General features: G+C 38.0%; 2 protein-coding genes across 7 annotated transcripts in view; one reads left to right on the top strand and one right to left on the bottom strand.

The window, feature by feature from the left end:
• The window catches only part of MAPK8 (mitogen-activated protein kinase 8), a 39,645-nt gene extending 20,673 nt beyond the window's left edge, over nucleotides 1–18,972 (top strand). For 2 of the 4 annotated variants that reach the window (XM_066323901.1, XM_066323902.1), the window contains exons 3-12: nucleotides 1,889–2,018; nucleotides 3,245–3,303; nucleotides 3,418–3,556; nucleotides 8,196–8,361; nucleotides 12,830–12,901; nucleotides 14,688–14,870; nucleotides 15,631–15,755; nucleotides 16,715–16,778; nucleotides 17,443–17,520; nucleotides 17,944–18,972. In XM_066323901.1, the coding sequence (XP_066179998.1) occupies nucleotides 1,889–2,018; nucleotides 3,245–3,303; nucleotides 3,418–3,556; nucleotides 8,196–8,361; nucleotides 12,830–12,901; nucleotides 14,688–14,870; nucleotides 15,631–15,755; nucleotides 16,715–16,778; nucleotides 17,443–17,520; nucleotides 17,944–18,089 (1,162 nt within the window). In that variant the 3' untranslated portion in view covers nucleotides 18,090–18,972. Of the gene's footprint in view, nucleotides 1–1,888; nucleotides 2,019–3,244; nucleotides 3,304–3,417; nucleotides 3,557–8,195; nucleotides 8,362–12,411; nucleotides 12,484–12,829; nucleotides 12,902–14,687; nucleotides 14,871–15,630; nucleotides 15,756–16,714; nucleotides 16,779–17,442; nucleotides 17,521–17,938 lie in introns of all 4 variants that reach the window. The other 2 variants (XM_066323903.1, XM_066323904.1) reach the window with 2 other exon arrangements.
• A 7,173-nt stretch (nucleotides 18,973–26,145) lies between these two features.
• Nucleotides 26,146–27,374, bottom strand: part of ARHGAP22 (Rho GTPase activating protein 22) — a 125,116-nt gene continuing 123,887 nt past the window's right edge. For all 3 annotated transcript variants that reach the window (XM_066323896.1, XM_066323897.1, XM_066323900.1), the window contains exon 10: nucleotides 26,146–27,241. In XM_066323896.1, the coding sequence (XP_066179993.1) occupies nucleotides 27,013–27,241 (229 nt within the window). In that variant the 3' untranslated portion in view covers nucleotides 26,146–27,012. The remainder of the gene's footprint in view (nucleotides 27,242–27,374) is intronic.

Below are 27,374 nucleotides of genomic sequence, written 5' to 3'. Positions count from 1 at the left end.
ACCTTGCACATTTTTCCATTTATTGTAACTCTTAAGATGTTAACCTGGTACATAAAAATACAAAAACATCAAGGAAGAGAAAGTTAGGGGAATGCATAATCTCAGTTCTGTCACCTCTTTACTACCTTGATTGTCTTGATTAGTGTAAAGAGAATGTGGTATACATGGGTTTTTAATTATTGTTTGTGTTTTGGCAGGATTAATAAAACAGTGTAATAAGTGCAAATGGAAACTTGAAGAAAACTCTTTGTTGAGTTTTTGAAATGGTAACTTCTGGCATTAAAATTACTGGTATTAACTAGCAGCAGCAAAAGACCTGATCTGAATTTTGTTGGCATATGTGTTAATATACTGAGGATGTAGACAGTTGCTTGGCTAGTTTGTTTAGTTTTTGTATAAATGCCAATAAAAACTTTAGATGTTATCACTGTCCTTCTGATGGCCAATCATATGTTACTACTGCCTGTTTTCCAAATTTATTGCCCTTCGTAGAACTGAGAACCCAAAACTGGCCATGTAATTACTGCTATTCTGTAGTTGCTGCTAGTGGTAATTGAAACCTTTTTAGTTAAATCACAGCTTACCCTGATGAAGAGTGTGGTTAAATCTTGCCCATGTGTCTCCATACAGTGCAATTCTTTGGATTGGAGTTTTTGTTGTCAGTGGTGATGGTTTGTATTCATGTGGGGTGTTTTTTTTTTTTTTTTGTTTGGTTGGGTTTTTTTTGGTAACTAATCCAACTTGATTTGGAGTAATATTAAATAGATGACCTGATACTGAAACAGGCTCTAGGCTGCTGTTATGTACAGGGAATGCAGAAGTTTAAATACTAGAACAGAAGTCCCATGTTGGCAGCCTTTCTTAAAATAACCCTTATCTGTGGTGCAGGTGGGGGAATTCCAGATATAGTGGAACATGTACATCAAAGAAAGTTACCAGTACATGTTGTTCCTATTTTTTTTTCTTTAGTAACATCTAGAGGCTTTGTTGATGATAAATTACAAATCATTCAAGCCAACATACTACATAGACAATCCACTTCTTTAAGTAGTGAGTTGGATTTAATAGATGATACTGTTTACTGGTAGATAATCTGCATTAGATTTGAGTACCATTCTTGAGAAGAGACAAGAAAATAATATTTTCTCTGCTGAGACTCTTTTAGTAACTGATAAATATTTCTAGAGTCTGCATGGCAGTGAGCTATTGTATTAGCTCTTACAGGAAAAACAAGCCATGCCTTCCTGTCATGGAAATGTGATATGTGAGGGAGTTGTCTCCAATAACAGTCTTTGTCAGTTCATCAACAGCCTGTGTCACTGAATCGTATGACAATCTTGGCATTAGTCTGCAAACAAAATGTGGGGTTTTTTTCTCCAAGTTTAAGCCAGTGACATCTAGAGGTTAAAGCTTTCTTAACTTTTTTTTTTTGTCTTGGCTTTGGTGCTGTCATTGTCATCAGGATGTTAAGCAACTACATAAATGAAAGCTTTTTTATAACCTACTTTTCCTGCCTTTTCCCTTTTAGTGTGAAGATTTTATGTAAAATTGATGTGCTTTTTATGTTTGAAGTGTTTTGGATCTTTTTTAGGTGGTCTGTTCTTGAGTGCCAGTGAATGACAAGAACTCAGTATCTTTGGAAGCAGAAATGCTGCTTTCTATTGTAGAGATTGTCATGTGTTAATGCTTTGAAGATGGGAAATATTTTTAAATTTTGAATCACTCAGCATATAAGAGCACTTTGCTATATCACATTCCTGAAGCTGGATAATATTGAAAGTTTGAGGTTTCTTGCAGACATGATACAAATTAGCTGAAAATGTTTGCAACTGCCACAGCTTAAAGGACCTTGACACTAGAGATGTAATAATGTTATTTTTAATTACAGTGCAGCTTATGATGCCATCCTTGAGAGGAATGTTGCAATCAAGAAGTTAAGCCGACCGTTTCAGAACCAAACCCACGCTAAAAGAGCCTACAGAGAGCTTGTCCTTATGAAGTGTGTTAATCACAAAAATGTGAGTGCAGTGTCCTGCTTCAGGTGTTAAAGAATTAATGAAAGGTTATCCTTTGTAAAAGTCTGGAAAGTGACTTCAGAGGAGATTTCCATTGCATGCTTGTATCTGCACGATAAGTACAGAAGGGTCTTGCAGAAGAGCTGTATTGAGTGGTTTTAATACCTGCCCAGTCTCTAAATACCCCCTTCAAACTTGGCAAGGGAGTCACTGCTACATTGCTAAAATTTACAAGCAGCTGTCAAATAAGAGTACCATGGCTGATAAGTGCATCCTGCTGCTAGACACGTAGGAGAAAAAGAAATAGGCTGTAATACCTTTTTTTTCCCCCGTGATGCATGAATGACTTTAGCATTTTGTGTTGTGACAGCAGTAGCTGTCTGGTGTTTATGAAGCTGTGCAGTAGACAAGATAAGAGAAATGGGGAGCAAATAGGTGATAAATTTATTGGAGCTGAGTGGCTAGTGTTGGCCATTTTCTTCCTTCAGAGTCAGATGTGTGCAGTCTTTATCTTTTCTTTTAATCCCCCATCAGGAAGATAAAATTTCTCCTGGCTGCTAGGGAGGGAGGGTGTCATAGGAAACTTACTCTCTCTTCTAGCTTTCTGGGAAAATTTTGTGATTTTTCTCAGACAGGGATGGCTTATATGTGGATTCTCTGAAGGACGTTACACCTAATAGCATAATTTGTATGATGATAAACTATTGCAAGCCTGCCTGATTCTTGATGAGCAGTAGATTGGCCCTTTTCTGTACATCCCATCCATTCTTAATGCAAAATGTCCTAAAGCATCTGTAAGAACCTGTTTTTCTGACTGGATGAAGTTGTTTCTTCACCTCTGTCAGTGGCAAAGTGGTATCTTTTAGAGAGTCTTCATCAGGTTTTAATTTTTGCTCCTCATGTATGAAAAAAACCTTACCAGGTCTTCAAACTGAAAGTAGGAAGATGGGGAAGAGTGACTAAGCTCCTTAGGTTTTAAGATTTGAATATCATCTTCTTAACACATAGAGTGTCTTTAGGTTATGTGATTTGTGGAGGAAAAATACTCCTTTTAAAATCTTTTTTATCTGTTTACATCATGTTAGGCCTGGTTGAGCTACTGAGCATCTTGAGCTTCAGTGTATACCAGGAGGTTCATATCAGAATAATAGTGACCAGTTTTGAAGTGTTGACTCTGCAACTTTGCTATTGCTGTGGTACAATTACCCTTCCTCTCCCCCTCCCTGCAGATAATCGGCCTACTGAATGTGTTCACACCGCAAAAATCCCTGGAAGAATTTCAAGATGTGTAAGTCAGATTTGAGCTAAAGCTGAGAATCTATTTTTAAAGTATTCATATGAAAAGATGAGAGAAACAGTAAAATGGCAATATTATCTGATTATTCTTTTTTTTCTTCATAAGCTACATAGTGATGGAACTCATGGATGCAAATCTCTGCCAAGTGATTCAGATGGAGCTAGACCATGAACGAATGTCCTATCTTCTTTATCAAATGCTGTGTGGTATCAAACATCTTCATTCAGCTGGGATTATTCATAGGGTAAGTGAACTAAACTGTATAATTTGCATTGCACCTGGTTTTGTCTTGAGTATTCAAAAGATAAAAGAAGCTAGAAATAGGAGCATGAAGGGTGTTTCATAGCTTGTCCTATAGGCAAGGAGAAAAATCACATCTTTTTCCAGGGTAATTCTGGAATGAGCCTATTGAATGTTTAAATTATTTGATAATGTTTAAATGATCTGCACAGAGCAAACTGAAGATTTTTGCAGTGAGTTGCATTACCTCCTCTGATTCTGTATAATGTTCTACTTCAGTAGTCATGACAGGAAAGGATATCTGGAAGCATCTCTGCCTTTATTGTTTTGGTAACCAAACCTGAAATCCCATCTTTTGAAAGAACTGCCCATTTTATTTCTGCTCCTTTACTAGCAGAGTAATGAATCTGAAATGCCCAGATAAGAAGATGATGATAAAAAACTTGTAATTGGAACTTGGATAACTCCTGTGTGTCACAAATCATTTATGCAGATGGTTAACATGCAAAACTGACTACAGCTTTTTTAATGGCATGTGTGTGTTATAATCTAGACAAGAGATTTTGAATTTAAGTTCTGTTCAAGTTGAGCATCTCATATGTAATGGTATATAGATTAAAGATTGCTTGAGATTGGTTATAACTTTTCAAACAAAATCTTGTCAGCTTGGGAAATGGTAAGCTTGTGTTTTTATAGTACTACATTTTTCATTGTAACTTTTTTAAAGAGTTTGAGACATTTTCATTTCTGAAGCAATAGAAAAGATTTAATTAACCTTAGTGATATGGAATGGTTTCAGTCTTCCTCATGATGTGCACAGGGAAACAGATCACAAATGGCAGCTTTGTGCACTACCATAGGAATTGCTATGTTAGGATGCTTGTCCAGGTCAGTGGTCCACCACATTGTGACTGGAGTGTTAAATGGTCTGCAAGCTGGATCTGTAGTCTGTATTTCAGTGTGCCATCTTTTCCCCAGGGACACAGGGACAGTTATTTGAATAGAAAATAGAGTGGGCAAATGCTGCTTCCTTTTGCTCAGCTAGTTCTAGTACTCATCAGCTGCTTCATTCCAGTGAGGAGCTCAGGGAATGAAGGTGAAACCTTCCTTATTGTGTGCAATTTCCCTGAACTGCTGAGTTGGTAGAGATGGGTGAGAGAAGGAGAAGCATTGCCTGCAACCAAGCATTGTCCCAGATGCTGCTGGGTCTGCTTGTGAGCATTTGAGACAGGTCATCTGGGCTGTTTGCATTCTGGGAATGCTCAGCAAATCTAGGTTGTTTCACTTACTGTTGTGGTACTGTATTACCTATGACTGAAATTAGGCAGGTTGTGGTGTTCTAATATATGTGCCTGTGGTTCTCAGAGAATAGTTTGCCTGCAGTTTCACATTTCCTCTTCAATACTTATTTCAAGTTTAATGCTGTGGATTTTCCTAGGTCTTTTTTAGTTTCAGAAAATAGTATATTGTCTGAGCATGCTAGACTAGGTAAAGAATGAATGTCTCTCTGTGGATCTTAGCACAAACTTAAGGGAGCTTCTAAAAGTGGGCTTGCCTCAGGGTGGTTTGTACTCCTCTGAAGTGGGCATTGATCCTGTAGAAGTTGTGGATAAATTTAAACATTTTTACATTTACAGAGAAGAAGTAACTAATTAGGTAGTTTGGCAAGAGTAAAGCCAGTTTTTAGGATAGAATTTCTACCTCTGTGAAGAGGGATTAAGTCTTTGAAATGCTTCCTATCATACAGGGATAAACTATCCTGAGGAGATCAAATACAATTGCTATGTAAATAACACCATATGTATGCATGAATGCTTTTAAAGGACATGTGCAGATGCTTTTGAAGGGCATTTCACTTGCATGTCTTCCTGGTAGATTTTCAGCTGACAGCTTTTTCTTAGAGTTTGTTAGAAGACTGAGGATATTCAGGCACAGCATTACCTGTTGTGTGCATTGTGCCTTTAATTTAAGGTGCAAAGTATCAAAGTTTTGTTTCTCTGTGGAGGAAGCTGAACAAAACCTGTACTCTGTGGAGTACAAGGAAGATACCCTGCAAAGGGACATGTATCACACAGACCATGTGGCTGCACCAGTAACTCTGTACCACATTTCTGGGCTCTCAGCACCAGTCCTTAATGTCCAAAGCTAATTATTTTATTGAAACTTATTAAACATAGCTTGGGATATTGGGCACTATTGTGGTTGCCCAAGGAGCATTCTGGCTATGAATCTAATGTTCTGCTTTAGTGATCTCTAAAGCTTTAAGCTTTTTTGATGTTGGTAGTTTCACATGTTTTTTAACCAGGTTCTTCAGCTTCTAACATAGTTGTGGTAATCTCTGCATCTCAGCAACTTTTTCAAAGCTTGTTGAATGACTGAAATCACAAAAATATGTAAATGTGCCTTATAGCACTGGATACTACTTACCATAGAAATAAACTGGTTTTTAATAGCGAGCTAGAGGCAGAACAAAGCAGAGATCAAACACAAAGAGTTTCAGTCAACTTCTCCTTGAAGTTGTAGGGGCAAACTTAGTTGCCACATCAGTGGGTAAAGATTTGACCATAACTTTGCACTGACTTTAACAGATGTTGCCAAATCAACATTACTGTGTTCCAAACATTTTGCAGAGATGCAATTTCCAGCCAATACAGAAGTACACGTTCATTTATATTTCATAATCCGAGGATGAATGATTAGCATTGTGGAGTTGTGCCTCACTGGCTCTCTGAGGGACACAGAGGGTCTCATTAGTCTCACATGGAGGCTTTGAAACACTGAATTCTGCCCTATTTTGAGTACTTAACGAAGGGGCCTGATAATGGAAGCCCTTCACAAATCTTCTGTTAGAAAGAGAAAAGCCCACAGAGGCCATGAATTATCCTCCAGAGATGTCCCTGTCTCCTTGTCTGGCTAATGGGGAGATGGCCACGCAAGAATGTGTTTCTTAAGCACTGACATTTTACATTTTCAAGGTTCAGTGAGTGATTTTCTGCTATAGGTTCTGGTTATATTTATCCATCCTAATTAATTAGATCACTCCCAAAGGAGCTTTTGAGTTTCTGTTTATTTAGCAGAAGATATATATAAGAGATGCAGGTTTTGCATCTCTGCATGAATTTGAATGTAGTGTAAGTCAATTCATCGTTTTGATCCTAGGCTTCATGACAGCTACATGGTGTTCAGAAATAAGGATGGACAGCATTTGGTAAGCAAAGAGAAGATCTCTCTAACATTTTGAGTGTTAATCCTGCAGCTTTGGGGAGGATGAGTGTAGTTAATTCCACGAGCATGTGCCTGGCATTCTGCAGTGAACATCCTGAAAATAATAGAAGTGTGCAGAAATAAAGCTGATAATGAGAAGGACTGTAGCAGAATCTGAAACATGCATCTTAAATGGCCAGAAGGCCTTAATAGAACTGAAATTAATTTGTGGTGTTTGAGAATGTTTTCAACTAAAGTTGTCTGCAGAGTCTTTGTGTGGAAATACATGTGTGAATATGTATGTAAAGACTTTAATTAGTCATTAAAATTCTGTTGTTCTGGAACTCTTTTTGTTGTTTCCTCTCTATCTTTAATGCAGTTTTCTTGGCATTATGAGGAGATTGCTGAATGCCATCCAAGTACAAATGAAAGCTACATAAATCTTGCAGATATCTGCCTTTAAGAAACAATGGCAGATAGGGCTCCTTATCAAATACTTGCAGCTCAAGTGTTGGAGTCCTCTATCACATCTCAGGTTTTTCTCTCATGAATCTCAGTATGAATGTGAGCAGGAATTATCTTAGTCTTATCTGTGTTGTCCCATGTGCTGTGAATGATATTATGATTGCAAAGTTATTCTGAAGTTACTGTGTAATATTTACTCTGTGACATTCAGGTGTGTTTAAGATCCTACTGAGGTGATGACAGAGAAAGCCTGTGTAGGGTTTACATAAATAAAGGCTGCAAAGCCACTATTGTCAATAGGGCTCAAGTGTAGAGGATAGTTACCATGTTGCTAACCAAAATGGTCTGTAGCTAGGTCAACATTTTCCACTTCAGTTTAATGATTGTGTTAATTTTTGGCAGTTCTTCAATGGTCCCTTTTTGGGTTTGGTTGCCAAACTTAGTGTAAAACCAAGTCCTAAATTGGAAACTAAAACCATTTCCTCTCTGTTCAGAGAAAGACATTGGTTCAAAAGAGGTAATGTAACCTCAACTAGCAAAGAAACCTTTTACATTCATTATAATTCTAATAATTCTTGTATCAAGGTGATTATTGAGTCAAGTGATTGTCATGTTACTTGTGTTCTGCATTGTAGTAATAATTATTGTTCCAGTGAGTAGTTTCTAGGCCTTTCCTCAGAGCTAACACTTCTTACTAACCTCAATTTATTTCAGACATTGCTAACATATCTTGTAATGCTGATTGTATTTTCCTTCTTTAATTGCTATATAAATCTACAAGCACAATAAAAGGAATTAATTCTGTAATCTGCTGAATGCACATAAATTAATGCAAGGGGAGAAAAGCTGCAGTTATAGCAGTAACCTAGTTGTGTGCATGGGATTTAATGTTAGCAATATTATCGTTTTAAAATGTGAACCACAGACTACTTTGTGCTTGTCTTAGCAGTCATATATGATGTTTCTTTTTAAAGGATTTAAAGCCCAGTAATATAGTAGTAAAATCAGACTGCACTTTGAAGATTCTTGACTTTGGACTGGCCAGAACTGCAGGAACTAGTTTTATGATGACGCCTTATGTAGTGACTCGTTACTACAGAGCACCAGAGGTCATCCTAGGGATGGGATACAAAGAAAACGGTCAGCAAATACAGTCTTTCTTTGGCATAGCTTTATTTTTTTTGTTTGGCACACCACCTTTTACATGTTAATGTTTTTTTTCAAGCTGTAGAAATTTTATAAATTAGTCTTGTGACCAAAATGCAGATTCTGGATACACCAATATGTTTATTTAACTCAACCCATTAGAAAATGTTTGCATTTAATAGGAGAAGAAATTGAGGGCCTTGTTTGTTTAAAAATTTAAGTAACTTCCTTGGTAGATTACATGACATCCAGACATAACTGGAAATATATATTTTTTAAATGTGATATGTACGTTGATATACCTTCATCCGGCTTTATTCCTGGTGAAGATGTATGTTGTAATTCATCAGTAGATACGTGTACTAAATTTGGTGCTAAATAACTGTATTGGTTGTGGCCTTTCAGGAGGTAGGGAGCATAAAGTCTACTGAGGAACAAACAAGCTAAGATGACCTACTGTGGCATTGCTTTTTATTAAAACCAGCCTCTTTTAAGCTTTTTGCACTAAGTTCTTGATGTTGCTGAAGAAAAACTCAATTACATGAGACAAGCATACAGAGTACTCTCATGATGCATCACAGATTCTTTGAGGTCCATGACAAATTCCAAGGGAATTTTACGTTGCGTACACTTTCTCCTCACCCTACACGTCTGTGACCAGTCTGCCTATCAGTATCTTCTACAGAAAAATAAAAAAAAATGGCATTTGAGGGAAACACATCATCACGTACATTGCACTTTTAAGGAAACAGCTAGTGGCCCCCATTAGGGAAACAAAGTGACGTGTTCCTGACACTCTGTTGGAGTGGCCTGTCTGCTGCCATTTCACTGCCGAGCTGTCGCCATGGTCAGCCAGCTCCTGGGTTCACTTGTCAACACCTCAGGCTGGGGGTGCCCACAGGTCACTGTGTGTGTTTCAAAGTCTCTGCTGGCCAGGGCTGCAGGGAGGCCCTGAGCTGTCTCCTGGGGATGTGACGTGTGGCTACTCACCTCCTGACACAACTGGGGCTTGCTCTGCCTTTCAGCATTCCTAGTGCAGCCTGCAAACCTGCCTGGCAACTGCATACCACTGCAGCAGGTGACTTCAGGCTGTGTGTGAATGGTGCTAGCAATGGAAGAAGCCAGCTCAAAGGAGTGAGAGTGGATCTTTATTGCAAGACTGATTTTTATTTGTTTGGATTGTTTGTGTGCATGAGAGGACATAGTACATTTCTTCAAATGTCCTCCATGGTTGACCGTTTTTCCTGTGATTTTTGGAGTCACAGACCGAGTAGAACAAGTTAGTTATTTCCCTTAATTCCTAAAGTTTTCTAGATTTGCAAATTTAGGTTTGTCTTCTCCCTAAGACTTTATATTGTCTATTTAAGAGACATTGAAGAAAAGTACCTAAAGCTGTAGTAGTGAGTCATGCCGCTGCCTTACAGAAGGAATTGATAGAAAAGTCACAAGTTTTCTGACTCAGCTTGCCCAGCTTAAATTTTTCTCTTAAATAGTAAGTAATTTTGGGTTGCAAAAGCGTGAATTCTTTCCACTACTGGAGTTAGATTGTGTTCTAGAGTATCCTGTCAAGCTTGTGACAAGCCTGTTCCTTATGGAGGCATGACTTGTGTTGTGCATCATAAATAATAATTTACTTTCATTTGAAAAGCTATCACATCTTCGTAAAGCCAAATACGTGGTCACTGAAATGAGGGTGGCACTTCTGGAGAATGTAGATGTATGGAGTGAGTCCAAAGACAATTGCATTTCCATACGTACTGCTCTCGTTAAAAGGCAGTTTATGTGAGCTGTGAGGAGTTTGTGGAGCTGCCATGACAGGGAGATGGGTATCAAGGATGCACTTACAGTAAGAACCATGGGCTGTCCAGGAGCCTCACCTGTTAGCATTGATGCCTGTTATACCCCATTGCACGCATAGTTAAATTAACTGTGAACTCATTTAATGTGGGGTTAAATATTGAAAATTGGCAGTAAACCAATGGTTACAGGGTAGTCTGGCAGTTTCCTGCAGTTTGTGCCCTGCTGAACTTGCGGGAGGATTGCAATATATATTTTGATGACTGAGATAAGGCACTTGCAGAGAAACATTTTTTGCTGCTATACTACACAAATAATTTTTTTAAAACTAGCAAGGAGCCCGAACAAATACAAACAAAGGGTTTGGTACTGAAGGATGTTTGGGGGTGTCACATGAAGAAACCAGCTATAGGACACCAGAACTGTTCATGCACATGCTCCTTAACGGATTTATGTGCTGTTACGTCCATGATTATCAGTAAGGAAACAGTGAAAAACAAGGAGAGCCCTAAACACTCTGAAACAACTGCTCTTACATTTCCTACTAGGTAGATTTGGTTTAAACTTCATTTTCACATGGTATTTTTTCTCCTAGAGTTATAAAAATCAGCAAGCTCACTTCATGGGATTGTTACAAATAAAATGGACTCTTTATGACAGCAATAGATTTTTAAAGTATTTTTCAAGTCTGTAATGCGATTTTAGTCTTCTGTAAAAGCATTCACAGCAGCATTAGTTCAGCTTGCTGCAAAAGTTAGAGACCTTAATTAGCCAGGTTTTTGTTTGATTTAATGAAGGCAGCAAATCAAAACACCACAAAACATCTCAATTTTGGTTTTTGTAGGGGTACCAGCAAAATGGTAACTATCACATTGGATGCAAGCTAAGTACAAGAGATTTGGGTATATTTTGGGATGTGATGGCAGCAGCAGGTTGTTTAGCAGATCAAAAAGTCAACATTCAGAATTTTATTTAAAAAATCAAATGCAAAACTTGTCTTCTTTGCATCTCTAAGCCAAAGAATATGTACTTAGGTATTTGAAAAACAGTTTTTAAAGGAAAAAGAGCACTAAACTAAGGTATTGACAATATTTTTTTAAATGAGCAAGGCCCTTAATTTTGACCTATTAATATGCACAACTATGATTTCCTATCATATTATCTAGATACTATTTTAGAGGAACTTAAAAATAAAGGAGACAGAATATTGAAAAATAAGAAGCAATATTGTTTGCTTGACATTGTTGAGCTCCTTCAGAACATTTACATATAATTCTTACTATACGATTGTTGTCACTTAAATCCCCCTCTTATCTGCTTAATTGAAATTCCAGTGTCATATTTGACATAAAAGTATTTATAACAATAAAATTTGATTGTTATGACTTTAAGAAAACTTTTGCATACGTAATTAACAATACCTCTGAAAGTAACTGCAAAAGAAATTGGCTTATCCTGTACAAAGTAAACTTGTGCATCTTTGTCTTCTGAGTGATTTATTTTAAAGTAATGCAGAAAATGTGTATTTCGTTTTTTAAAAATTGCTTTTGAGTTTTTCTTCTGTATAAAATGTTATTTCAGCATAACTGGAGAAATATTTTAAAACAAATGATTTGAACTGAAAATCTAGGAGCATACTAACATTGTCATTAACTGATCCTCTAAAATTCTAAGTGATCTCTTACTGATTTTGTTCGCTTTTTATTTAAAGCGAGAGAGAGATGCATGGTAATCGGTCTTCTAGGAAATACTTGATGTCAAATTGTAATTCCTGTGTAATACCTAATTAAATCTCCTAAAAAGTGTGAACTGTTTCAATAGGCAAAATTTTTACAGCTCAGTTTACTGAGCTACTTTTAGAATTATTCCTGTAACTACTAGTGGAATTACTTTCAAGGAATCAATCTGTGATTGGTGCTTGAGTCTGCTCTCTTGGCAGAGGTTGCTTTGAAGCCTCCAGCCTTGGAGAAGCTCTTTACTGTTCTTGATTCGTGTCTCTCTCTCTGCTCAAGCTCTTGCTCTAGCACTGTATTAAACAAAAGGATGTTTTTCTGCCTTATATTTGAGACAGTTAAAAGCTAATCCTTACACACGGTGTATGTTAAACGGTTTTCATTGATTAATACAAATACTTGCTCTTCTTTCTGTGCTGTCTCTGCAGTTTATAGAATGCAGTCATGTTATGCTTCTTTTAATTTTAAATGACCGTTTGCTTTGCTTTTCCTTCTTTTTGTGCTACAAACATAGTGGATTTATGGTCTGTGGGGTGCATTATGGGCGAAATGGTTTGCCACAAAATCCTCTTTCCAGGAAGGGACTGTATCCTTGTGCTGCTGCAGCAGGTTGAATTAGTTAGGAAGTGATTAACCTTTTTATTGATGTTGTGTCATGAAGATGCATATTGTACAATTTTTTTTTTTTTATTAAATGAACATAGATTTTTCTTGTGATACACTCAAAAAAAAATCATTTATATTCAGGCTGCACCTAGCAGTAGGACATAGTCTCTGCTGGTCCTGTAGTTAGCATACATTCACCTTCACTCATTTTCATTGCACATGCTTTTTATAGTCACTTCATGTGTATGTGTGTGTCTAGATATTTTTTTTTTAATTTTATTTTAATAACTATCTTTTATGTTAACATCATTGCATTTTGTTTTCAGTTGACATTTGGTCAGTTGGGTGCATCATGGGAGAAATGATCAAAGGTGGTGTTTTATTTCCTGGTACAGATCGTATCCTTACCCTTGGCCTAGGATGTAGTTGTAAAAGGTCAAAAGGTACTGTAGTAATACAGTTCCAGATTAAGGTAGTGATAATTTTAAAATACTGGTTTTAAACTGCCTTTTCAAATTGCAATTTGCAAGTTCATTATATACCACTTGGGCAGACTTTTTTTTCTTTTTCCTTTTTTCTCCCCTCTTCTTTTCTTTTTCCAGTGTAATATAGTTCCTGTCCATACTTTTGAATGTTGTCACACTTAAGACAGATTTATTTTGGTTTAGGTGGTGTTTTCTTGGTTCACATGCATTAGGTTTTACTTCAGAGTTCATTTTTATGTGGTAATTTACTTGTTTAGTACCTGAACATGTTAGCAGTTATTATTCTTTGCATTTTATAGAAAATTTTTACAAACATTCCTAACCATCTTCATTAGTTACACTCTGGAGATTTATTTTTTGTATGGAGAAATTATCGTCCAAGTAGCTTTCCAAAATGCCTGGCATTTCTGTCTTTCTATTCCATGAATGGTTTGGTGGTGTCTATATGGGTTATCCTGTAAACAGTATTTCAGACAAAGAGGACTGAAACCTCTAGGTCATTGCTAAAATTAGTGCAAATAATTGGACTTTGATATCCTGTTTGTTTTACTCCTACGTACAGAACATTTTTAGATGCCATCAGAAATGTTTCCTGCTTTTGCTGCAGGTTACTGTTTAAAAATTGATACAGTAACATTTAGGGGTGAAAATGGGGTGGAGAATTTTGAGCCATGGTAAGGAAATCCAGAGCATCCTTACTTTCACACAGCTCTGTCATTGCATGAGCTGCACCATGCTTTGCTTTATGCATCTGGTTTGCTGGCATGGCTTTTCAATTTAGACTCAGTGCTGTAGAACATAGATAGTTCTTTTTGTCAAGGCCTGTACTAAAGCTCAGCAGAGCTTGAGAATCCTTATATAGAGATCTGCTGTTAAGTTTTAAGAATATAAGAGAGAGTCTGCTTTAATCCCTTGTAGATTTAGGTAGTCTGGTATCCAGTCTTTGATTGCAGCCAAAAAGGAAAAGTTGGGGAGAATGTCAATTAATGTATATAAAATTTTTATGAGCTCCCCCTCAGTATTTAACCATCTGCAACTAGGAATTTCTGAGCCAAACCTTACTTTTTTTGTTTCAGTAAAATGTATTAAGTTCTTCTGCCCTGAAGAGGTCAGTCTCCCCTTCATAGAGTGTAAACTTCTCAGTTAAGATGTTCCTTACGCATCCTTAAAACCCTTGAACTTCATTCAAGTCCCAGACAATATTGTCACTGACCTCTGTGTTCCCACTAGTGCTCAGTGTTGCACATCCTTGGTGAGAGGTTACCCAGCACTGGGCTGAGGTTCCAAGACAGGAATGAAGAATAAAACACCTACTTGGCGTCAGGAGTACCATGGTGATGTGTAGTAGCTTGACTGCTGTGGATGTGTGCTCAGATCAGGGATTGAGTTCTCCAGAACCCAGACAAGGACTTAAGTTAAATTGGTTGTATTTAAATATTTTGTGAGTCTTCTAATATTCTGTTTCTCAGAATTATATCCTTTACTAGCCAGTAATGATTTGAAGTGAAATACGTGTTGCCTTGACTACGCTATCATAGTCTTGCTTTGTTTCACTGTTGAAGAAAGTAGTCCTAAGTCATGATGATGAACTTGATACTTTAATTCTCTGTGTTTTCTCTGTTGGTTATTTCATGGGGTTTTAACATAACTTTCAAGCTGAAAACCAGACACAGTGTTTTTCTTAGCTGCATAACCTTAGATATTGATCAATGGAATAAAGTTATAGAGCAGCTAGGAACACCATGCCCCGAATTTATGAAGAAATTACAGCCTACAGTCCGAACTTACGTGGAGAACAGACCTAAATATGCTGGTTATAGTTTTGAAAAACTCTTTCCAGATGTCCTTTTCCCAGCTGACTCTGAACACAATAAACTTAAAGGTAAGGTATGTCTTCTGTGTGTTGTATGTTTTAAAAGTTTTAAAACTGTGATATATTGAACAGAAATGTGGCTTGGTTTTGTTCACTATAAAATCATCCTGCTAAGGTTCTAAATATTTATATCATGAGAGTGGATGAATGTGCTGACATGTGCTTCCCTCCGCTTTCATATCTTCATGAGACAGCACCTATTCTGGGAGCTGTCTTTATATTCTTCTCAATGACAGATGCCAACACAGTTTAGAGAAAAGTGGGAGGAGGTTGGAATAGGAGTTGTGTAGGCAGAGCAGATCTTTGTTCTCTAGTGATGAGAATAAGGGATTTATATTCATAATATATAGATACCCTGTAGTTACTTCAGTGACTTACTGGTTTTAAAGGCCACCTACTCAGTGGAGTCACTCACGCTGTTTTCTGTGACTAAAAGCATGTGACAGAAAGGGGCAGTAGGTGCTCGCTCGCCTGTGCTATTGGAGACAAGGCTGCACTGCTTCCTGAGCTGTTCCACATAAGGATGTCACACCAAGGGACACTGAAAATGGATAGTGAAACATGTTTGACCCCTTTCCCACCTGTGTCACTCTTTTCAGGTTTTTTTGCCATCAAATGGACCACTCTCCTAAACCTCAAGTTATGTGAGGGTTGCATAGACATTCAGTTAGAACTTGATTACTCTGACCCATCTCTTTAAAAGTTTGAAACACTGTGTTATGTGTTCTGTATATGGCAGTAATCTGAACAGAAAAATTTATTTTTGCAGCAAGTCAAGCAAGAGATTTGTTATCAAAAATGCTGGTTATAGATGCTTCTAAAAGAATCTCTGTGGATGAAGCCCTGCAGCACCCATATATCAATGTTTGGTATGATCCATCAGAAGCAGAAGCCGTAAGTTCTTGGTTTGGGTCTCTGCTTAGGAAGCTACTGTCTAAAGCCATCTTATTGTGATGCTTGGTACAGCTGCTTGACAGAAGATTGTCATATTTCATTAGAAGCTTAACTGAGCCATAATTGTTTTTATTGATGTTGATAGATGTACTTATTAGAAATAGCATCAGGAATGGGCTGAGTACCTGTGTTCATGTATCTCTGTGTTGGTGTATAATTGCATATCATCTGAACATGCAGTCATGCATCTGAAATCTTTTATATAGGGTTCTAATTTATCGAGCTTTGGTTGCTTCAGTGTGATTTGACTGCACTTGATGAGGTTCTGAGGTATTTATTCCTGGGGAGGCAAAATAGTTTGATTAGTTGTAGGAATTTATGCTATTCTTCAACTAGAAATAAGTGTTCCAGCGCAAAATCTGAATACAAGATCTTGAGCTTTCAGTTATTAAAACTAATGAACAAAGGGATTACTATAACTTTTTTCTTGGAAAAATTAGCTTCAAAATAATTTCAGCTTATGAGAAAAGTGTTATTTTTTAAAAAAGAAGTGTGGTGATGGCCACTAAGAATAGAAAAAGCGACTTAATGTAAATGGAGCAATTATAATTCTGCTGCTCTGTAATAGCTAGATAGAAAATTTAGTAATTAACAGTAAGGAGCTGAAAAGAGCTACTTGTGCTGGAGACTGTTGCACTTAGGAGCTCTTCTACCAGACTGATCAGTTTCTCTGTTAATTATTACAGTAATGTAAGCAAATTTATTAATCAGAAGAACTTTAATGACTGTGGCAAAATCTAAAAAATAGGCTAAGTTCAAGTAGGAATGTGTATATATATAATCATGTTAATGTTATTTTTAAATCAGGTTTATGTTCTGAATGGTTAAGTTCACTTTTAATTTATACTGGTTTTGTATCCCTTTTGATTACTCTATGATGAGTTAGTTTTGTTTTTCAGCCTCCACCAAAAATACCAGATAAGCAGTTAGATGAAAGGGAGCACACGATAGAGGAGTGGAAAGGTAAGAAAGGCATTTAAAGTACAATAAGGCTTTTGGGAGTATGCTGGGCCCTAGTAGTTATTGTTACTAAAGTTCTTCTGAGCAACCTAATAGTATTTACTTCATCTGCTTGGATGTCAGGGGAACAGACTTTTCCTGCAAAGGAGATGAACCTTTGACGTGAGCTAAGGACCTGCTCATCTCAGTCACCTTTAGCAGTCCACAAGACAGCATTTGTAGGGAGGGTAACTCTTCTGGACAAACTGCTACAACTGAAAAAGATGCAGGAGCTTGAGCAATGTAATGCTGAATTAGAAGGACAAGTCCTCAAGTGTTCCTAGCTCTTCCCCTTTGAAGACTGCTGATTTTCTTTTACCAAAGAAGCCATTGATAAAAACTGAGTGGGCTGTAAGACTCAGCTTAGCCTCAGGTCTTGAAGCAGCCTGACTAAAAGAGCCCTAGAGCAATGCCAGTGTGTTCTCAAGAGTGCCAGGCCACTGTAGCAGTAACAGAAAAGAATGTGTGTTTTGTATATCACCTGCCAGTTGTTGTGTAGCCTACAATGTGTTGTTCAAAACTATTTCTGAACAGTAATAAACCTATCAAATTTTAATGGGAGATGTATTATTGATCTAGTGTTTGGGTTGCAAATTCATTTTTTGCCTTCCCTTCTCTGCCTTTTCAGAGTTGATATACAAGGAAGTCATGGACCTGGAGGAGAGAACCAAGAACGGGGTTATACGTGGCCAACCAGCCCCTTTAGGTTGGTTACAATAAAAGCACAGTACAAGGCTGCACTGAGTTGTAGATCAGGAGCTGATCAAGACATGCAAAAGAAACCTAACTCAACAATACGGCTCTTAAATGACATAACCTCTTAAACTGAGATGTTGTATATTTGAGTGGAATATACAAGGCTGCCATCTTTTTATTGATTTGTTCAATCCCCCTATTGTTGTCCCTGTGTAATTGATACTTCATATCACTTCTTGGCACACCAGCTGTTAAGCCCCAAATTAAAGACTTGGGGGGTTTTATTTATTTTGACAGTGGATTGAGACACATCTTTTCAAACTTGCCAAAACAGGGAAAAGTAACAGCCATTAGGAAGAGACAGACTAAAGCAAGTACTGAACTGTGCAACTGTATCTGCAACTGATTTGCTGTTTTGTTTCTCATAGCACAGGTGCAGCAATGATCAATGGCTCTCAACACCCATCTTCATCGTCATCTGTCAATGATGTGTCTTCAATGTCAACAGATCCAACATTGGCCTCTGATACAGACAGCAGTCTAGAAACCTCAGCTGGACCTCTGGGTTGCTGTAGATGACTACTTGGTCTTTTGGGGGGTGGGAGGGGGGTCCTTTTAGTCATTAATAGGGCACTTTTAAAATATGGTGGTATTTTTGAGTGTTTTTTCAAAAATAATCATGGAATTCATCATAAAGTGCTGTAATTTCAATCTGTAAGTTGTGTTATAAGCAGCCACTTTTTTGCTGTAATTAACTGTAAAATATTAAACCTGGTAATTTTTATTGTGGTTTTAAAATCTGCATATTTGCTTTACTATTATGCTGCTGATCTTTTTTTACTGAATTTGTAAGATTTGTTTTATCAAAGCACATATTAATGTTGTGGTCATTACCGTATGATGAATTATTTAAGATTTTATAGGTTTTCAATTTTTTAATTAGAATTTATTCCGGATGTTTTGTTCATGATATCCTTCAAAGTTTTATGCTTGGTCATACATCTGTGTCCAGGTGGAGGGGGAGAGAATTCATTGCAGCCAGCTGTAGTTTCAGGCATACTACTGTGGCACAGGGTAGTGAAAAAATCCTCTTTTATTTTGGCCAGTTGCCTATAATACTTCAGCAAAAGCAACAATTAGTAGGGGTTTTTTTAAGAGAAACAGAAAAAAATCCTTTGCAAAGTTACGTGGTCTCAATGGGTTTATGAACTTAAGAAAGCAAAGCATATCTTCAAAGATGCAGAAATATCCAGCCTAGCAGAGTAATGTGATGTTTTCTGCAGAGTTGTGGCATGCCAAATCTTGTGATCACCATAAAACATGAGGATACTTCATGAATAATACATTGCAATGCCAATAAACTGTTTACTTCTAGCTCGTAGCCTGTTTTTGTACACACAAAATGAAGTGTATCCAGGATGTTTAGACAGACAAGGAGAAAAATGAATATGCTGTAGCTGTACTTTCATGTGAGATGTGATTCTTGCGAGTTCTGGTTCTTACTAGTTTTGTCTACTAAGGCAAGTGCTTTTTGAGTGCTTTTTGGGTCAAAGAGGGAATGACACGAATGCAATAGGGGCAAAACTTCAGCTACTCTTTCTCCACCAAAAGTAACTGCTGAAAACCATGAAGTGGTAGGAGAACCTCAGGATTTCTGTAACTAATGCATTAATTGAGCAATATATGCCATCCAAAGGAGGGAGAAGTAGTGCTGTATAAATTAATATTTATCTCTTTCATTTCACCATGAGATCAGTGTAGCAGAAATCTTAGCAGTGGTTCATTTTAAGTCATAAATATTCAGTAGTTTTCATCAACAAAGCTTCAGGTTTCAATACACTTTTTAAACAAAAGATATATTGAGATATATAGAACAGTTACTAAATAGTCATGTAAGATGGTGCTGCTCCTCACAGAAGTATTTTAACTGTTTACATTTTGTATTTACAGAACAATTTATGTATAACTGACTTAAGTTTATGTATGAGTTAAACAATCATTCAGAATTTATTTCTTTGGAAAATGCAGATTTTTAGTGAAGCTAGGCTGTATAATTGATTGCCTTGTGTAGATGCATATTTTGTGTAGTGAGTTAGAATGTGAAGAGGAATTTAAATTAGTAAAGTTCACAAAAATGGGCATAAAAGGTACAGAAGTCTTGCCAGGTGCTGAACGTAAGCAAATAATGTAACTGCCTACAGAGGCCATCCAGGAGTGATTGATGGTCTTCAGTGTGGTTCCTTCCGCTTGCTGGGTTATATAAGCATCTTTTTGAAGTTTCAACTGAAAGAGGAAAAATTGTCTTTGCAGTAAGTTTCAGAAAAGCAGAAGTGATAGTAATGTCAGTATCTAACGTCTTTTTAAAAAACATGCAGGGTTGCAAGGATTGGTAATGTCTCAAAGATAACTCAATTGATAAACTGCAGAGTTGATTTCCTGGCCTGGCTAGACTACTGGTAAGTGCTGTGTGCGTGTAATTTTACTTTCCTCACTTGTATCTCATATTTCAATATTGCCTTCCTAAGCCACATTTGTTAAGGCAATTATTTTTGCAGGATCCTGCTGAATTGTATATTTTCCTAGAATAGGCAGGACAAGTTTGGATTCATCTAGCACTGGAATGTCGAAAATATTGAAGAGAGACCAACAGAACATTTTATATTTTGTAATTTTTTAATCAAAACCGTGAATTAAGCCAAATTTTTTGGTCAAACAGCAGTACTCCGTTGTTATATAGGGTCAAATGATAGTGTGGTCAGCACAGCATAATGAAGTTAAGACTGACAGAAGTAGCTTCTGATGCCTCTCAGTGCTGTTAAAAACAAATTGGTAAATATAGTTCCTATTTAAATTTATTTTAGATCCCACTGGATTACATTGATGATTGAAATATTTTGAAACTTAAAAATAGTTTTTGCTATCACTTTCCAGTGTCCTAAATACATGGTAACTGAGCTCACAAGCACTAAGGGGAATTGAGCTTTTCTTCTTTCAAGGCAAGGTTAGTGAATGTGTGGAACTGCCCACTGCAGCCTCTTGCAGTATGAGCAAGTTGTGCTTAAAGGGATTGTTTCAGTAGGGTCAGAGCTTTGCCTGTGGAAACAGAGTTCAGTTTTGGCACCATCTTCACAGGACTGTTGCTTTTTCTTTTTGATTTTTTTCAGTTGCTTGCATTTTAGGCAAATTAAAGTGATGGCAAATTTCAAAGACAAAATCATATTCAGTAATCAAATTTTCACAACAGCATCCTAGTCTTAACTTCCCTTTTTATTTGTTGAAACATATTTTTTTTTCAGATAGGTATACACTGCCACAGATAGCAAACAAATGGATAACTGGAATTCAGCTGTCTTTGTCTATTAGATTATATGCTATCCAATACACTGTATAGTTTTAAAGTATTGTTAAGTTTTATTTTAGACTTTTATTTGAAATCATCTCAAGACAACAGGCTTCACTAAAGTGCATGCAACTTTTTAAGGCCGTTCCAATCCACTGGGAGTTGATATGGATTGAATTACCATGAGCTGTCTGATCTCTTGCCTCAGGTGAGGTTCAAAGTTGGCAGTAATAGTGAGATTGATTTCTGCCTTCTCTGGGCAGAGCTGTGGCATGCAGCAAGGGTAAACTACTTTATCCTTTATACTTCCTTTTGTAGAATTAAGTTGTTCAAGAATTTGAAATAGAGATGGGAGGGGAATTAGTACCCTTGGGGTGTACTGGGATGCTGTGCTGGGAAGACTTTTGTTGGTGCAGGACAGTGGGTCAGAGCTGGTGTGTTGGGGTGTGTGAGCAGCTGTGCTGCCGAAGCACAGCTCCCAGGTGTTGCATGCTCAGCCCTGGGTCACTCTGCTGAGCAGACCTGGCACTCTGCCCTGCCCGATTTGGGCTTTTAGCTTTGAACACCTTTAGCTATGTGAGATGTAGACCATCTTTCTGGGCAGGAATTCCAACTGGCCACAGCACCAGTGGTGTGAGGGTGTCCTGTGTCCCAAGCACATGCTGTGCCAGTAGGGCCCTGCTGCCTGGGGTTGGTGGAGCCAGCACTGAGCACCTGGGTGAGGGTGCTGTGGGGAATATATGGATGGATGGCGCATTCAGCTCAGGAGTGTGTAAAGAAAAATGTCAAAAACCTCCTACAGGAGGATGGTCCTACCCAGCCAGTAATCCAAAATGTATGACAGTAAATGTTTCCTGATGAAGGTCATGGGCAGAAGGGGAGAAGAAGGTTCAGCTTATACTTGGTGTTACTCTTTCAAGTTACTGAAAGCAGTGAATTACAATTTCTAGATCTGTTTTTATTTGCTGTTGGCAGCAGCTTGTCTGTGCTGTTACATTTTATTTTCCTGTCAGTGGTTTGGTGCAGTTGAAGGAGAGCCTGTCTGTATTTTTCAACAGGATTAGAAAGAGGTTTTTATTGCATTGGTGTGATAAGACTGTACTGCCTACCCAAAGTTTTGATTAATTTAATTTATTCTTAGTTAAGGGCACTGGATAAAAGTTGTATTTTAAGTGGTCTCTCTCACTCCCTTCTCTTTGTATGTCTGTGTTACAGAAATGTGTTATGAGTCAGATCACACTGTGTTTCTACTTCTGCAGTTCAAAATTTAAGCTAGGTTTTCTTGAACTACCTCACACAAACTTTCTACGTTTCTTAAGTAAGCAGAGCTAACCCTTGCTATTGGAACTACACTGAATGTGAATAGAAAATACACCTCCTTTAGAAAAACAAACATATTGGCCAATGTTGAGACAATATCAGTATGTTTCTTATCTATTTCACGTAAGATGTTCATGTGTAATATATAGCTTGTGTACAGTAATGTACATCTAGATTATTGTGTTAGCTGTAAATTGGTGATTTTATTATTGTAGTCTGGTTTTGTAGGGTAAAAATAGCTTACTAGTAGTCTCAGCTCATCCTTTACATTTTACAAAAGGAATAATTCTTGGTAAGCTTTGCATACAGATGAATTACTTTTGTAGGCCCAATATCTAGTCTATTTTTGAGAGTTCTTTAACTTTTATTACTAAAGTTGAGAAAAAAATTCCACCCCAATTATTGTGATCATTCCTTCTGCCCTTTTTGAAGTATATTCTTAATTTTATTATGTCCCAAGAAATATGAAGGGGAAGATACACCATGAAAAATACTGGGGAAAGCTGATTTTTTTTTCTTCCCCACATTTGATACCTTTTCCTGCTTTTTCTTTTTTCCTTCCAAATAAGCTGTTGGTGGGCATTACTGAGAACATTGTGGGGTTTTTTTAACTCATTCATGCCATAGGTCATTACATGTGCACCACTGGAATGTATTCATTGTTATCTAGTATGTCAGTTGGTTATAATGATATTTTAAATAAAAAAGAAAAAAAAAAAGTTTGACCACCATGCATTTAGTGTTTCTTCATTGTCAGGCTGCAATGAGTGTCAAGTGGATTGCATAATAGGGCTGCACTTGAAATCTAATTAGTGAGAGTCCTTCCTGAGAGTTCATCTGTTTTTAATAGTAGTGTCCTGTCCTGTGTGTGAGCTCACTTGTGGGCATAGTGACATGTTTTTTCCATTTCTTCATTCCCATGGACTTTGGATGTGCCACAGACTGTTAACAGCCACATGTTCAGTGTCTTTGTGACCAGTGGGAATCCATTCTTGCTTCCTTGCTGCCAGCTCCAGCCACCAAAATTCCTGGAAATACAGCTGCTGAGAGCCTGTGCTGCTGAAAGAGGTAAGCCATGGGCAGCCTAGTCTATGGGAGAATCTCTGAAGACTGCATCTTGGAGAAGCCTGAAGGATCTGACTTCTGGAGAGCTCACCACTCACTGCACTGGCATTTCTCCCACAGGTAAGTCCCAATGTAATGCATTTGATTGCCTTCACTTCCAGCAGGATTTCAGTGCTTCCTTACTGACTGCATCTGCCTTGAGCTGTGCTGGTGGTGCCTTTGTGTCCAGTTTCAAGGGAAAGGGACAGTGACCACAGTGCAGCCAGCATTGTTTATCTGAGCCACCAGTTTGTGAGATGCTCTCCTAGGAATGTGGTGGGACTCAGAAATGCTCTTCTTTATTTGCATATGTCAGCAGAAAGTGCAGCCAGTTTCCAGTGCTACGTTGTTACAGAGCAAGGCCAGAGAGTCCTAGCTCTGCCCAGGATTTGTCTGGTGGCTCAGGACTGAAACACTCCATAATGCTGCTGGCTTCAGTGGAACTCTCTTATGAATGCAGATAAGTTGTTAGGGTATCCCTGTTCATTTTCCTTTTTGTGTTAGAAATACCATGACCTACCAAAGTTTTCTTCATTATTCGGAAGTGTTCCTGTTTTGTTTTTAAAGCACATGCTTGTGGGTTTGTTCTTTTTTTCACTTAAAAGATTTTAGTGGTGTTTTTTTCTTTTTTTTTGCCTGCGTAATACTGGAAGGGATATTGCACTCTGGGAAGATGGCACAGGTGAAACTGTGGTAAAATTTTATCTATTCCAGGAGCCCTCTGCCATGTTTAATTAATAACCAAACCTGTACCTTATAATCACTTGGTAAGAAAGCTGACATTTATATCAAAGACTGCAGAAAGATGTGCAAAATAAGGAATAGTCTCCAGTGCTTGCTGTGGGGAAATGCATTGGTGGGGAAGAGTATGGAAACAGGAGTTAAAGCTAGGAAAGGGTGTATCATCTTCCTCCCATAAGGGCACAGTGTTCTTTGAAGCTGTGTACAAGTGGATCTCATTTCTTGCCTAATTCCCCCGATCAGGGATTTGGCATTATGGTCCTGTTGCCACACTTGAGGTTAACATCCTGCTGTGGTGTATTTTAGTATGAACTGGGTTGTTTGCAGCTTCTTGCCAGGTTTATTTACAGCAGTAGCTCATCATCAAAAGTAGCTGAAATTTATTCCTCATGAACAAGAGCCATAGATGTTGCTGGAGCACAACAGCCTGTCTGGAACTGGTTTGTTTCACTCCTCATTTTGAGTGAATAGATCTTTTTGTGTATTAAAAAGATTACTTTTATCTTGGATACCAGATTATGTAGTGCTATAGCTCTCATGATCCTCTCAATGCTGGATCTGCAAGTTTGGGATAGGTGGGTTTGTTAGCAGTTACCTAAGGGTAAATACTTTAGAGAGTTAACCAGCAGTCCTATTCATTGCTTGTCTGGTGTAGTTGGTGTTCAGTCTCCCAGTCAGCAGGCCTCAGTTCTTGAGTTTGTAGTGTGAACCTAAAGGGAGCAGTCTGCACTTGATACATACAGCAGATAATGCAATATAAATAGTGTAAGGGAGGTGTGGGCTGTGAGGATGGATACAGTGAAAGGCTTCTCTGTTTTGGGTAGAAATTAAAAGAAGGCATTGAAATGCCCTGCTTGTTACTAGTACTTGGATTGAATGTTGCTTTTTATCAGTCCTGGTGTTCTACTGCCAGCCTTGTTCAGACCCCACCCCCCCCCCCCCCAGTGTTAAGGTTTATTTTGTGATGACTGACCTGGTACCTCCAGCTACCTGCCACACTGTGGTCTTCCAGCTCAGTCACTGTTACTGCTTCTCTCTCACATTATGCATCTGATGCTGCTGTTTTAAATGGCCATCTTATTCCTTGAAGGATCACTTGTGACCACTGGTAATGAATCCAAGGCAGAGGTGGGAAAAAAAGATGGGGATGATGCACATGCCTGCAGGTGGCAGGCAGCTGCTGCTGAACATGCGGGTACCTGCCTCATGCCAGGGGCAGTAAGGAAGCCAGGACAGCTGGAGAGCCTGGGAAGTAGGAAAAAGATTTTGAAATAACTGAATGAACCTATCCACATGGATTACTGTACCACCTTGCTTTGCATTTCTGATCCAGGAAAGATTAGGTTAAAATTCTGCTTTTTCCTCACTTAAAATGGTTAACATTTTACATTTCTATAGGAAGGAGAAATTTTACAGTGCAGTTGAAACAAATTAACACCCAGATGTTTTAAATATTGAAATACCTGGATATCTGTGAGATGATGATGAGAAAGTCAATACTGAAAGATATACTATCTCTTGGTATGTAAAAAACCCATTCTAAGGTTATTTCCAGACAGTGAGTCATAGTCTTCTCTAGTAAGAAATAAGATTCAGGGCACTTTTTCAAAATACTTAAAATAAAGAACTCTTCTCTGTTACAGTCTATACTTCCCCTTTAGCCAGTCCATGTTGCTGTGGCACTTTTTTCTTAAAATTCTTTCTCCTTAGAGACTCCCAAGCTACCTCAGGATGTCAAAGATAGAGCGCCAAGACAGAGTGAATGGTGTTGGGCACACAGGTGGAATTCAGTCTGGTGAAAAAATCTTCTGTGTGCAGACTCTGCATGGCTCAGGGTGTTACAAATGCTATGCAGAACTTCTTGAAATCACTTGGAATGGAAGTCAGCCCTGGCAGCAAAGTACCAGAACTCACAGCTTCATTCTAATTATTTTTCCTTAGCAGAAGTAAGGAACTTGGGATGGTGCATTGTTTGCAGTATTCTTCCTGTCACCTCATTTCCCTGTAAGAACTAACAACAAGAATATCAGCTGGCATCATGAGAAATGTTACAAGGCAGGTAAGTGTACATTGTCCAGGAAGGGTTAAGGATAGATCCCCCCCCCCCCCCCCCCCCCCACAATTGCACTAATTCCTCTTGCCACAAGTTTTGCTATTAAAGTTTGGATGTGTTTCGATGATAAGAATCTTCCATCTTCTGCCTTAATACATACATCAACTCAGGAGATTTTTTTTTTTCTTGTAGCTAATACTGCTCTATTTTTGGCTCAGAAAACCCTCAGATACCTAGGGCAAAATGTGCATATTTAAAGTTCCACAGAGCTTGTGTAGCCAATCTGATTATCAATCACATTTTAATTTAAAGCTGCAATTTTGTGAAACACTGAAAACCATTTGGTGAGGGACAACTTTAGTGAATTGTCAAGATTTTGATATCTTCAGTGTTTTTGCAGACCTTGTTTTCACAGTATCTTCATAAAATAATACCACTCTAGGAATGAGAAATTTGAACACACTTTATGGAAAGAGTGGGGTGAAAACCACCTCATTAAATCCGTCTGGCAAACCTCCTGGAAGTGGTAACAAACTGGAACTGCCACCTTCCCAAGCACAAGTGCAGGAATCCCTCAGCTCCAGGCTCAGCTTTATTGGTTCTGGCCATCCACCCACCCTGCAGGATTTTCCACTGTCCTTGAGCCAGCAAAAGGATGGTGCAGTTGAGTCCAAAGATAGCGACAGGACACTGGAGAATATTATCTTATGTTCTGTGGATACAGAAGGAACCCACTCTTTCTTGGCAATCTGACACTAAATTTTCAAGCTTTATGGTCAGCAGTCTTCCCCAGCTGGCCCAAATACTATAGCACATGTAAAGACAACAGGGCAAGTGTCACTGAGAGCACAATCACTATAGCATTACTCATGATACATGAGTATACCAGAACAAAATATGCATTTTCACTCATTTTGTCAGGAACAGGATTTTCTATACTTGTTCTACTTGGGGACTTTAGCACTTTGACTCCCAACAGTTAAACATCCTAATGTTGAAAAAAATTCTTCCATTTCCTTCTGCAGGAGGTAATTTCTCTTCTCAGCATCTTCACGAGCGCGTTCAGAATTCCTCAGCTTTATCTCCAGCATTGTATATTTCTTTCGTTCTTGGTCCAGTTCTTCTTCTAATCTAACCACTTGGTTCCTCAGGTCTTCACTTGTTTCTTCAATTCTTAAAATGAACAGAGAGGGGGGGGGAAAAAAGGCTTTTTTAAAGTAGCTGGATAAATACAGCTGATAACTATAAAAACTCTAAGAGGAACAACTTAGAATATGTTAAATTTAAAAGAAGTTTTAAAGGAGAG

The sequence above is a fragment of the Sylvia atricapilla genome, chromosome 8 (assembly GCF_009819655.1).
Source record: "Sylvia atricapilla isolate bSylAtr1 chromosome 8, bSylAtr1.pri, whole genome shotgun sequence".
NCBI classification, from domain to species: Eukaryota; Metazoa; Chordata; class Aves; order Passeriformes; family Sylviidae; genus Sylvia; species Sylvia atricapilla.
Note: the sequence above shows the minus strand (reverse complement) of the source record. Positions and strands in the feature narration are given on the sequence as shown.